A 14,138-nucleotide genomic window follows, 5' to 3' on the forward strand; every position below is an offset into this window, starting at 1 on the left:
TTGCCCATTCCAAAAATGAACTAAATGCCTCAAAATAGGCGCAAGACAGGGAACAACCCATCGGCAAACAACGATCCACAAAAAATTCCCCCTCCCAAAAACAACCCAACAACCGTTGACTCTTGGGATGAACCGGCAGTAACCGAAAAGCCGCCTCAATATCAGTTTTTGCCAACAAAGCACCTGCACCCACTTCCCGAACCAATACCACCGCCTTATCAAACGACATGTACACCACCGAACACAACACCGGATCAATACCATCATTAACCGATGCACCCCGGGGAAAAGAAAGATGATGTATCAACCGAAACTTGTTCGGCTCACGCTTCGGCACCACACCCAATGGGGAAACAACAAGATCCGACACAGGTGGTTCCACAAAAGGCCCAGCCATGCGACCCAAACCCACTTCTTTACAAAGTTTTTCAGTCACCACCCCGGCATGCTGGTAAGCAGACTGGAGATTCCGACGAGTCACTGGAATCTCATAAGGAGGAGAAGGAATTACAAAGCCCATGCTAAACCCATCCGCAATCAATTGCGCCCCATCCCTATCCGGATATCTACTTAGAAAGTGGGCCATCCTTTCCAGCTTCACCGGCGTCACCCCCTTGACCAGCTGAACCCCCTGTTCCACCTCCCTTCTTGCCTTTTCGCAAACACTTCGATGCGCCATGAGATGACCCGCTGCAATGGGAACACCTGTGCTTGAACTTGCACGCTGCCCCAAATTTACACTGGCCGTCGTTAAACTGCCAGCAGAAACCGAGTTTTGAACTGGAACCTTGACCGACCTGCCCTGCAGACCCTCCGCTCCCTGGAAAGGACTGTCCCGGCTTAACCGGAGCAGTCACCCTCAACCACAATGCGATATCTTTCTGATCCCATCTAATGCTGGGCCGCTCCGCCTTCCGCTGCCGAAATTGCTCATCATAACGCAGCCAAGCCATACCGCCATACGCACGATGCGCCTCACCGATAGCATCCATATAACAAAAAAGCGCGGAACAATTTTACGGCGCCTTTTCCCCAACAACACTAGCCAAGATCGCAAAGGCCTGCAGCCAATTCACAAACGTTTGCGGAATGAGCCGATAACGCCGACGTTCCTCCTCTTCCTTCTTACGCTCATCCCTCTTCCCTTTATCCAGATAAAATTTTACCAACGGAAGGAGAGAAAATATCTCCACATATTCGTCCTTCCAAATACGCTCCCGAACTTCCTGTTTTAAATGCGCCCCCAACGGGCTCTCAAAACAGACATAAACCTCACCTCTTGCTCTATCATCCAACCGCACCCTGTCACCCTCTTGAGCCCCGTCTGTCTGCACCGACAGAGTCACCGCCCCCGCCGAGCCCCCCACTTGCACCCTATCTTGAGGCTGCCCTACCAACGGCGGCGCCGACCAAACCGCAACCGAGGACACCCCCGCCGATACCGGGGCCTGCGACCTATCTAATCTGTTGACCAGCTCGCGCAAGCATCCCACTAAGTCATCGAGACCGCTACCACCTCCCCCAGAAGACCCGACGACAGCCCCAGAACCCGCCGCATCCCCCGCGCCCCCCAACATGCGCGGAGTAAGAGAAGAGAAAGAAGAAGAACACCCACCTGGCTGCTCAGGCGCTGTGATCCCGCCAGCTGGACGAACTTGCACACGCCAATCCTCAACCACGTCTCCTTCGTCCACGTCACCCGTCGTCTGCGACCGCTGCCCGCACCGACAATGCGAGCACGGAGATCCCCGACCAGACTGTCCCGAAGGGCCGGCCTCCATAGTAGCTCTGACGCTGATAGGGCCAGCCACCTGCTGCCCGTTATGCGGTATCCATAGCTCAGACCGCACTCCACGGCCCATTGGACTCGCCATTCTTCCGGACTCAGACCTCGAAGCAGCCAGCCCCCTGATTGGCACTTCACCAGGCGGGGCTGCCGACATCCCCGCATCCTGCACCACACCAGATGGGGGGGTATTGGAGAAGCCAGGAGCCAACCCCCCCCCTAACTGCCAAGCACCGCCACGGCTGGGGATTTCTGCCAGGCCGGGACCCCCGAGGGGAAGCAGCTCTCCCTGGAGACCGGCCTGCAGAGACCCTGGAGGGGCTTCCCCTGCGGCGCCGTACCCGCGGGATTTCGTCCGGGCTAAGTCTCGCTGGGGGTCGTGCACGCCGTGACCTGCGAGCAGGCACTACCTCCGGCGAAACGACCTCGGGCATGATCACTCCACTATCTGGAGGGCTGAGCAGCAGAGGGCTGACTAAGTTCAAGTCCAGAACTACCGGGGACGACAGAGAAGAAGCCGCCCCTCCCCCCTCCCTGGACACCGCGCGATGAGAGCGCCGGGGCCCAGCAGCCTGGGGCACAGTCAGCCCCACATGTCTCGTCACCTGCTCCTCGAACCAGCCGGCATCCTGACAATCAGCTGCCACCCGGAGACGCTCCACCAGCTCACTGAACGATGCCATCTCCCACGAGCAGGTAAGTAAAACACACGAAGCTGCTGCTGCTGCTACTCCTGTGTTGTTTCACCTCCCGCTGTCTCCCTCGCACTGAGGAAAACAGCGGGAAGCCTGAGACTCACACCCCCTCCCTCCTCCCTTCCAATCCACTCCCCTTCACTCCCTGCAAGTACCCTTAACCCCTTCCTCACCTGTTCCCTCCTATCCTGTCATGGCGGCCTCCCCTCATTCCCTGCAGTCGGCGGGTTGTCTCACAATTAACATTTGTCACCTATCCACAGGATATGTGATAAATGTATGATCGCTGCGGGTCCCACCACTGGGACCCCCACTGATATCTAGAATGGGAGTCCAGACCCCATTTCTCCTCACTGCATGATTGCAGCGATCGCAGTGGAGGCTTTTGAATGGAGCAGTGGTTCTAGACTTTAAGCCCTGCCTGAAACATATAGAGCCGGTAAAAATCACAATATTCTGCAATAAAATAATTAAAAATATTTTTTTTGTACTATACTTAATATTAAATGTTAAAAAAAACTTTGCCCAATTTTCTTCTAAAGTAATGTAAAAAACAGAAAAAGAAACAGAACTAATATTTCAACGTCCTTTATTCCAAACTATTCTAATATAACCTTATTTAACCTGCAGGTTGATTGCTTAAAAATTTTTGGTCACCTTCATTCCCATGAAAAATGTAATAAAAAGTGATCAAAAAGTTGTATGTACCAATGGTACATAATTCTACTGATAAAAACTATAGTTCGCCCCTCAAATAAAAAGCCTTCATACCGTTCTTTATATAAAATTTGGTAGCGATGTAATTGCATTGAACTGCACACACAGAAAAATTTACCATGCCGTAAAAAAAATCTTTTTTTTTTCTTTTAATCCCACCCCACAAAAAATCTTTTCCAGTACATTTTATGGTAAAATAAATGGTGCAGGTAAAAACTTGTCATGGAAAAAACGTTATTAATACTGCTATGTCGAAGGAAAAATAAAAAAAGTTATGGCCTTTGAAAGTCAGGCCTCAAGGCCTCTTGGAAGCATCTCGAGTAAGTGAAACGGCCATAGGCCGACTGCTTTCCGCTGGTCTCCTGTTTTTACCTGCCTCATTCGTTGAATAAAAAGATGTGATTGAATGTCTAAAAGGATGAGTGCAGTGCATTTATGTCTTCATCTTGTTATTACACAAGACTTTTATGCAACTGTTCCTTGTCAACATATTAAAAAGACGTGAATTAAAAATAAAAAAAAACCCACTTGCCCACAAGTCACATTCACTGCAACAGTCGAGAAACCGTTACAACTGACTCTTGACCTAATGCACATGGACGTATTACAGCGACCTTGTTGTACAGAGTCGTAATAGGGAACCCATAGAAGTGTATGGGGCATTTCTCTCCCTCTATTTGCCTTAGAATTCATTTGGAGAGAAAAAAATCATGGCATGCTCCATTGCATGCCATATAGCACACCTATTATTTTCCAGAAGCCACAGGGGATTGAATGTGTTGTGGTAAAGCCTTGGGCACACTGCTCTGCCATGTGCATAATTACTTATACATATCCAGTATATAGGATTACTACCTGGTATAATGTACATATACTATACTTTGAAATGGAGGCCTCAATTGATTTTATCATTTTTTTTTTTTTCCTGCAGGAAAGGCTGAGGTGGTAAATGCTCGTGAAACTGCCCCGATGAATGCCACAGAGGGAATGTTTGGGAACAGTACTGAGTTATCTCAAAAAGGTAAACTGACAAAGTCCTTAAGTCGTTTCACTTGACATATTGTGAAATATAATATTTTCCTGTACAAAGTAAGTGCATTAAAACTAGAACACTTTATATTAGACTCGTAATCAGTTATTACAAATAAAGACGAATGTCTTTATTGTTTCCTTCTATGAATTATACCCTCTCCCAACCATAAAAGTTGGCACAGGTGGAAACTTGAAGTGAGAGTTTAAAGGACAAGTCTCTTAGTATCCAAAACCTGAAGAGGTGGGGTGAATCTCAGTGTATCCCATCTACAACTTCACATACAACGTGATTCATACAACATGACCTTAAAAAGCTAGAATGAGCTGGTGAACATTTTATATAACCATGACCATGACATAAAAGCAGCATGAAACCAACCATCTGTGCAGGGAACTGCTGCACAGTCCCATACACTTGAATGTGGTGCAGTTCCCTGCACAGTTCCATACACTTGAATGTGTGCAGTTCCCTGCACAGTTCCATACACTTGATTGTGATTCAGTTCCCTGCACAGCGTGTGGCCAGAAACTCTGTAGAAAGAAAAACTGTGAGGGGACCGCAGCGCAAAACCAGCACTTCTGCCCCTTCCTTCTCGCGAGCGGCAGGGCTTCCAGAGGTTGGAATGTTATGGGAATACCTCTTTAACCTTTGATCCAACCCAAAACTAAAATCTGCAATAGATGCTTCGTTACTATAAATGTTGACAAGTGCTTGGTGACTAATTAATTTTTGTCGCAAATGTGTAGGACTTGTAAAATGATGATCTTGATGCACAGTAAAACCACTGTATTGGAAATAGGAAAACAATTAGTTAATGCAGCATGGTACACAATGACATGATATGAAGGAAAGTTTGGATATCTTTAAAAGCTGTTCAATAAATAAAAGGTTTTGCCAGATTGTAATTGTATCTTACCTAAATGCTGTTATCTGATCCTGTATCGGATCGTATTGAATATCCCTTCTGTCACGGAGCGGGTTAGTGGACCCACTAGGCCGTACCGCCGCAGCGGGGAGGCAGCTGGCCAAACAACAGGACACCCCTGAAATACAATGTCCCGCACAAGGGTACCTGAATAGTCCAGATGGTGGCCGCAGCTCTGGCACAGATGAGATGGGTGCAGCAGATGGCGCCAAACGTGGCGGATGACACAGGAGCCGCAAGTTCCGCCAGACGTGGCAGATAACACAGGATGTGGCGGATTCCTCCGGACGTGGCGGATTCCTCCGGACGTGGCGGATGACACAGGACGTGGCAGATGACACAGGACGTGGCAGATGACACCGGACGTAGCATGACTTGATACTAGGGCAAAGCACGGGAAACAGGAACGGGGAACAAGGTACGGGTAACAACAGGAACGGGAAACACTAAGGGACCATTTGCAAGACAGACTGGGAAAACGAACAATGCTCAGGCATCAAAGGTCGTTCAAGATGTCCGGTGCGCGCGCTGCCCCTTTAAGAGCGGGGACGAGCGTGCGCACGCACCCTGCGGGCTCCGGCGGAGGTGAGTGGATGCAAGCGCTGGCGTCTCCTGAGGAGGAGGCTGGGGCCAGCGCTTGCCGACTCGTGGCTGCGGCTGTCAGCGGGAGGCTGGAGCTGACAGCCCGCAGCCACGGACATTACAGTATCCCCCCTCTTACGCCCCCTCTTCTTGGGACCGGAGCGACGGACATTACACCTTCATTATGTATCATGACTTGAGGGAATGTCTTTTATCAAAAACCCTGTTCGTGGTAAATATACGTATGATTATTATTAACAACCGTAGGATTCTTTTCCAATAGTCACAAGCATAGGGTTGGCCCTATGTGAATATGTTTTTATGTCCGATGGCGGGGAATGTATGGCGGTCATTGTGCCACAGAATCATAGAATGCTATTAGTTTAACCATTTGTGCACAGTTGGTATTCTCACAAGCTAAATATAAACACGTTTACAGGAAAATATTATAGTGTTCGTTTAAAGTATTATCCACAAATCTATTTGGTATATAGTTTGTATGGTATATTAAGAAATCAGGTCATCAAGTTCAACTAGAGATAAAGGAAGGAGTCGTAGGTATTTAAAGATAAGCTTGTAAAAATAGTAGTAGTGCCAAAAAAATAATGAGTCAAATTTCAAGTACCTGATTGGTTGTCATGGGCAATAACCCCTAATATTTATCGTTCTTTCTTTTCTTGTCTGTCTTTTAACTACTGCTATTATTAACAATATTTTCTACAGGGGGATTGTCTATAGCAGTGCCAGGGGAGATCCGAGGATACCAAATAGCACACCAACGGCATGGCAAGTTACCATGGAAACACCTATTTGAACCAAGCATTAAGTTAGCACGTGAGGGATTTCCTGTTGGCCTGGGTATGTCCCAGGGTCTTGATTCAACCAAGGCCATTATTGAACAAGACAAGTCACTTTGGTAAGAAATTACAAATTTTGTCACCATTAACTATTGGCTCATGTTTCTTCCGTACCCTTGAATATTGGTAGTGTGCACTACCGAGGCCTTTGTCAGTACACATAGAATCCTGGAAAGCTTAACCCGTTAAGCCATGGTGACGTAACTGTACATAATGGATTGGCTTGCATTAAACCACCATGACGTACAGTTATGTCATAGTGATGGCGCAGGCACACGGAAGCTGTATCCGTGGGAGCCCAGCGTTGACTGACAGCCGTGATCCCTCTGCAATGGCGGGAATGGAGATAACTTAGATCCTGCATTATTAACCCCTTAAATTCCATGTTCAATAGCGACCGTGGCATCTAAGTGGCTTGACAAAGGCAGGAAGTTTCCTCTGTCACCAATCACCACTAATGCGATCACGAGCCGCCAATGCGTTACCATAGCAGCCGGGAGTCTAACAAAGGCCCCCAGGCTTTCCACGGCTGAAAGCCTAAAAGTTTTACACTGACAGGCAGTAATGCTTTGGTGTGCTAAGTATACCAAAGTATTATATAAGAGATCAGCAAATCGTTTGTGAAGTCCCCTAGGGTGTCTAAAAATATATTTAAATAAAAATAAAGTTTATTAAAAGAGCACAGAGAAAAAAGTTTTTTTTCTACAAAAAGTGGTTTTATTTTGTAAAAGTGTAAAAAGAAATCAAACCCGGCCCCCTGTAGATAGTGGCACACATCCCCTTTTTAGATAGTGCCAAACACAGCCCTCTGTAGATAGTGCCACCCCCCCCCCCTATAGATAGTGCCTGGGTACCACCCAAACAAACAAACAAACAAATTAAACCTTTTGCTCACCTAGCCCCATTCCCGCAAAGAACATAGCTGAGCTTCATGTACTACAGCCTATGAGGTGCTGAGACAGGAACCTTTCATAGGTCGGCGCAATCCAGTGATGTCATCGTGCCGACATGGTATCCCAGCCTAGTGGCAGAGCAGGGAGCGGACCGGGACCGTAATTTTCCGGGATTGTCTCTGTAAATTCGGGACACTCCCAACAAATTTGGTACTGTTGGCAACTATGATATTGAAACAGCGGCCGTTCCACGGACCTATGTAATTCAATGTGGCTGTTCACACAGCCGTTGTTTCAACGGACCGCGTGAAGGGTCCGTGCGAAAATCAGACATGTCCGTTCTTTCCGCGCATCACGCATCCCTCCATAGACTCTCAACTATGGGGGATGCGTGACATCGCGATCCCGCAGCGCTGAGCATGGATGCACCTTGGACGTGAAATACTGCAGTTTTTCATGTACGAGATGCGCAGCGCTCGTGTGAATCAGGCCTAATACTGTAATGTAAGTTATTCTTTGATGGCACTGCAAAAAAAAATAAAAAAAATAGCTTGTGTAGACTTTTTCATATTTTCTTTTGCCATGCTTTAGCAAGAAATATATAGATCATGATGGGTATGGCTGCTGTGACTATGTAACCTACACATTTGCTGCTCCAGGGGAAATAAAATATTACATGACACCAATTCAAATTAAAGGGTGACCGACCAGGGGTGTAGAATTTATTGGGACCCAGAGCAAACTAAATGGACTCTCACCACTTTGAGACAGGAAATCTAAAACAGAAGCATGAATAGCAATAATTTAAGGTATTGATAATTGCGCCATCTATAAGAGAACCCACATAGCCATTCTAGATAGCAGAAAGCCACTAGCCCACAAGAAGAAACAATGTTGCTTGCACTTGAGTGGGTCCTTTCAACCTCTGGGCTCCATAGCAGCTGCTTCGGCTCTAATTATTCCTGTCCAAGCAACTAATACAAGTTGGCGCCAAGTCTTTCACAGTGGGAGTTGCTCTTTGCAGGGGCTCTCTGCTTTTATTCTAATGGGGTATATGGGAAAGCATTGTTCATATGGGATGACATTTCATCCCTTGTGACCTCTGCAGCCAATCAAAGGCTGCAGCAGTTACATGGACTACATTGTCATCCAAGGAGGCCGGGCTACGCTCAGAATAAAGGATTGCGTCGCTAGGACTACGGCAGGGAGTAAGTATAAGCTTTTTTTTATTAATTTCAAATAAAAAATAGCTGATTTTTTTTTCTCTTACGATTTTTGCGGTGGAATTGCAGCGTTTCCGCCGCAAAAGTCGCAACACGGTATACATTTTTCTGTTTTTATATTCTTGCCGGATTTCTGCAGCGGACATGCCGTCTGAAGAACTGCTCCACAATTTGGTACGGTTTTTCGGGCAGAATTCCCTGCACTGCACAGGTTTGTACCCTAAGGCCGGGTTCCCACATAGCGTAAACGCTGCGATATTTCCGCAATGGATTTCTGTGCAGAAATTCCGCAGCATATACAGTAGCAGTAAAGTGAATGAGATTTACAAAATATCATGCCCACACTATGAAAAAAAAATGTAGCGTAAACGTTAATAAATTGACCTGCGGTGCAGAATTTAAATCCGCAGCATGTCAAATTATGCTGCATTTTAGTTGATTTTCTGTTGCAGGTTTTCCCCATTAAATTCAATGGGGATGCAAGACCCGCAACAGAAAGCCAAGTGTTGCGACTTTTGTGGCATATTTGCAGAGATTACGCTGCAAAAGTCTGTGTTTCTTCATCCAGTCCAATCACCGGCTGTAGCGGTGGTCATATGGGATGAAATGTCATCCCAGGAGGCCGGCCTGGATGACGTCATAGGGCCGGCCTCCTAGGATGACGTTAAATCCCATGTGACTGCTGCTGCAGCCAATCACCGGCTGCAGCGGTCACATGGGCTGCAGCGTCGTCCAGAGAGGCCGGACCAGACTGCACAGGTGGGACGCGTCGCCGTAACAACGGCCTAGGTAAGTATGAGCATTTTCTTCCCACTGCTTTGTGGTGCGGTTTTTCGGACGGACTGTATTGTGGGTTCAAGGTCGAATACGCTGCACAGTTTTTACGCAGCGTATCTGACCCGTGGGAACCCGGCCTTGGGGTGCAGTCACACACAGCAGATTTTGTTGCAGAAAGTTCTGTGACTGAAAATCAGTTCCTCTCATCTGCATGTAACTTGCAGAAAGTCATGCACCTGCTACAGAAACAACCCCATCCGGATCAATGAAACCGATTCTCAGTTGCAGAATTTCTGCAACAAAATCTGTTGCGTGTGACTGCACCGTTATTCTGTTACATTTGTTATTATGTGGATTTATATGAGAGTTAATTAGGCATAGAGCAAATCATTCACATTGCACCTAAAGGCCCTTCTGGCACATTAGAAGACACTAGTATTTTAAATGGCACATGGTTGGGTGGGGGCGTTCTTAGAGCCTGCATTTGGGCCCAGGAGCCTCAAGTGACGGGATGATAGATAGCATGATATACTTGTTGAAACCAATGAAGTGCTTATTGCAGCGCATATAGAATAATAATCTTTATATACAAAGCACCATATTCTGCAGCACTTTACAACTGGTGAAATAACACACAAGTAAAATGACAAATAATCAAAATAAGTGAACAAACAATGAGACAAAAATAGAGAGGTCCCTGCCCATAAGAGCTTACAATGTAAATGGAATGTGTAGAGTGACACAATAAGGGCAAGGTGTGCTAAATGTGTCCAGGGGACCTGCCAATTGTGTTGGCAAGGGGAATGTGAATAAAGCTGCAAGAACCTGCCACCCATCCAGTATTATGAGCCAACAGGGATATAAGGTGCAGAGTGATGTTCCAGCTAGTTAGAGGGCATAGAGGAGTGGAGATATTTGTGGCCAGCTTAGGTTGTGAATGGGCCATGAACTATTGTTATGTGACATAGGTCTCCTTGAAGAAATTAGTTTTCACTGCACACTTAAAACATTGAATGATAGGAGCAAGAATGATGGTCCACAGCAGGGAGAATGGGTGCAGCAGGGGAGAAGTGCTGCAGACATAAGGGAGAATAAGAGTTGTAGGTCATTGTCTGAACAAAGAGCCCAGGTGGGTTCGTAAACAGAGATTAGAGCACAGATGTATATTAGTGCAGCATTGTGGAGAGCTAATACAAGAGTTTGGGATTTTATTCTAAAAAAAAATTGGTAAACAGTGACCGCGACAGAAAGCAGCTTGCTAAGCCCTTATTCACACGACAGGGTTTTTCCGGCCTGGTGACGGCCGTTCCTAAAGCGGATGTCACGCGGCTGCAGTAGGAACAATAGACCCCTAATGGGGCTATTTACACGACCGATTTTTTTGACGGCCCGGGAAACCTGGCCGTCAAAAAATGAGACATGCCCTATTTTCATCCGTTTACCCGTAGAAGTCTATGGGGCCGGGTAATACACGGCCATCACCGGAATGTGTCCCGAGTGACAGCCGTGCCTTCCGTCGCTCGCGCTCTCTCTCCTCCTCACAGTGCAGAGTGCATGTGAGGAGGAGGGTCTTTTTTAGCTCCCTGTAGGAGTCGGAATCCCCAATCCCCGGCCGGGGATTGGGGATTCCGCTACAGGAGAAGTGAGTGACTACACTGTCCATATATGGACACAGCGACATCACTCACTTGTGAAGCGGAATCCCCGACCCTGTGGCCAGGGATTCCGCTACAGGAGAAGTGAGTGACTACACTGTCCATATATGGACACAGCGACGTCACTCACTTCTGAAGCGGAATCCCCGACCCTGTGGCCAGGGATTCCGCTACAGGAGAAGTGAGTGACTACACTGTCCATATATGGATATTGAAGTCAGTGACTTCTCCTGGAAGGAGGGGGGGTGCAACCTACAGGGGGCTGTGTGGCATTACCTACAGGGGGCTGGGTGGCATTCATGCAGGGGGCTGGGTGGCATTACTTGCAGAGCGCTGGATGGCATTACATACAGGGGGCTGGGTGGCAATACCTGCCAGGGAATGGATGGCATTACCTGCAGGGGGCTGGGTGGCATTACCTGCAGGGGGCTGGCTGGCATTACATACAGGGGGCTGGGTGGCATTACCTGCAGGGGGCTGGGTGGCTTTACCTGCAGGGGGCTGGGTGGCATTACCTACAGGGGGCTGGGTGGCATTACCTACCAGGGGGGCTGTGGCATTATCTACAGAGAGCTGTGTTTGGCAATAAATTTAAATGAAATTCATCCGATTTTAAAACGGACAGGGAAGGAAACGGATGCAAAACGGGTCAAAATCGGCCGTTAAAAACGGCAACACTGCCGGGAACGGAATCGGAACGGATGCAAAACGGGCGGGAAAAAACGGCACAAAATGTCCGTTTTTATCGGCCGACACTCAGACCCTGTCGTGTGAATAATGCCTTATTCACACGACATGGTCCCGCCCGAGCCAGAGTGTCGGCCGATAAAATTGTTCCCGGCCGGTTTGCATTCGTTTTGCATCCGTTCCGGGCCGGGCATATCTGGACAGTGACATCAGGGGCAACTCCTGAAGGGGAATCCCCATGTGGCCGGTGATTCCACTTCAGGAAAAGCCCCTGTCGTCTGTGTCCATTTATGGACACTGAACGTTACTGGCTTCTGTAAAGGATCTGCCAGGCACTACATCTGGGTATACTCCCAGGATTAATCAGTCGACACCTGAGGCCAGACCTCTGAGACTGACACCTGCTCCCACCAATCAGGGTGGCAGGCTCATGAGTGGGAGAGCCTATCTCGGCCTGGTCAGTCAGAGTTAGCTCCGCCCCCTGTCCATTTATACCTGCCGTTTTCTCTTCCTCCTTGCTTGTTATTCTTTTTGGATTCCTGGCCCCACTGCTGCCTTGCTCCAGCCTGCTTCTGCCGTGCTTCTGCCTTGCTTCAGTTCCGTTTATCCTGCGTTGCTCTGCCCCTGGCTTGCTTCTGCTCCGTGCTCCCGTTTGTATACTCCACTACTTCCTGATCCTGACTGGCTCATTCACCGCTCCGTTTCCTCGCGGCGTTCCGTGGGCTACTGTATTCCCTTGCGTGTTCCCTGTTTGTCTCCCTTGCACTTAGACAGCGTAGGGACCGCCGCCAAGTTGTACCCCGTCGCCTAGGACGGGTCGTTGCAAGTAGGCAGGGACAGGGCGGTGGGTAGATTAGGGCTCACTTGTTCCCTTCACCTCCTTCCTGCCATTACATAATAACAAGCCCTTACCTAGTCTACCATTTCTTCTACGCTGACGCTATCATGGACCCCCTTGAGACCCTGACCCAGCAGATGCAGGGCCTCTCCCTACAGGTCCAAGCCCTGGCTCAGAGGGTCAATCAGTCTGACGCTGCCTTTGTAGTACCCCTCACCTCACCTTTAGAACCCAACCTCAAGTTACCTGACCGGTTCTCAGGGGACCGTAAGACTTTTCTCTCCTTCCGGGAGAGTTGCAGACTTTATTTCCGCCTAAGACCTCACTCCTCAGGTTCCGAGAACCAGCGGGTGGGTATCATTATATCCCGACTCCAGGAAGGGCCCCAAGAGTGGGCCTTCTCCTTGGCTCCTGACGCCCCTGAACTTTCCTCCGTTGATCGGTTTTTCTCTGCCCTCGGTCTCATTTACGACGAGACTGACAGGACTGCCTTAGCCGAGAGTCAGCTGGTGACCTTACGTCAGGGTGGGAGACCTGTTGAGGAATACTGTTCTGATTTTAGAAAGTGGTGCGTAGCTTCTCGGTGGAACGACCCGGCCCTAAAGTGCCAGTTTAGGTTAGGATTATCTGACGCCCTGAAGGATCTGCTGGTTAGCTACCCCTCTTCTGACTCCCTAGACCAGGTTATGGCCCTAGCAGTACGACTTGACCGACGTCTCAGGGAACGTCAGCTTGAACGTTTCAATGTTTTCCCCTCTGACTGCCCTGCGATTCCCCCCGAGGTCCCGTCTCCTCGCTCTTCCACGGAGGACTCGGAGGTACCTATGCAACTCGGGGCCTCCATGTCCCCTCGACAACGTAGAGAGTTTCGCAGGAAGAATGGTCTCTGCTTCTATTGTGGGGACGACAAGCATCTACTGAACACCTGTCCCAGGCGCAAGAATAAGCAGCCGGAAAACTTCCGCGCCTAAGTGATCATCGGGGAGGTCACTTGGGCGCACAGGTATTTCCCGTTAATACTAAACGCAATAAGATTTTGCTTCCCTTTCAGGTCTCGTTTGCTGGCCGGTCTGCCACTGGCAGTGCCTTCGTGGATTCGGGCTCATCTGCTAATATCATGTCTGTGGAATTTGCTATGTCTCTAAAAATGCCATTTATTGATTTAATTTATCCTATCCCTGTAGTAGGTATCGACTCCACTCCTCTTGCTAATGGTTATTTTACTCAGCATACTCCTGTTTTTGAACTCCGTGTTGGCTCCATGCATTTGGAGCAGTGCTCTGTACTGGTGATGCAGGGATTATCGTCCGATCTGGTATTAGGTCTTCCCTGGTTGCAGCTGCATAATCCCACGTTTGATTGGAATACTGGGGATCTCACCAAATGGGGTAGTGATTGCCTGATGTCATGTCTTTCGGTTAACTCTATTTCTCCCCGGGAGGAGGTAAACTCGCTTCCTGAGTTTGTTCA

The 14,138-nt window shown here is 48.4% G+C and overlaps 1 protein-coding gene across 2 annotated transcripts in view; it reads left to right on the forward strand.

Moving 5' to 3' along the window:
* Positions 1–14,138, forward strand: part of GGT1 (gamma-glutamyltransferase 1) — a 55,583-nt gene that overhangs the window by 16,407 nt on the left and 25,038 nt on the right. The window contains exons 3-4 of one of the 2 annotated variants that reach the window (XM_075854087.1): positions 4,130–4,219; positions 6,462–6,654. In XM_075854087.1, the coding sequence (XP_075710202.1) occupies positions 4,130–4,219; positions 6,462–6,654 (283 nt within the window). Of the gene's footprint in view, positions 1–4,129; positions 4,220–5,206; positions 5,575–6,461; positions 6,655–14,138 lie in introns of those variants that run through there. The other variant, XM_075854095.1, reaches the window with a different exon arrangement.

Source organism: Rhinoderma darwinii, chromosome 1 (genome assembly GCF_050947455.1).
Source record: "Rhinoderma darwinii isolate aRhiDar2 chromosome 1, aRhiDar2.hap1, whole genome shotgun sequence".
Lineage (NCBI taxonomy): Eukaryota > Metazoa > Chordata > Amphibia > Anura > Rhinodermatidae > Rhinoderma > Rhinoderma darwinii.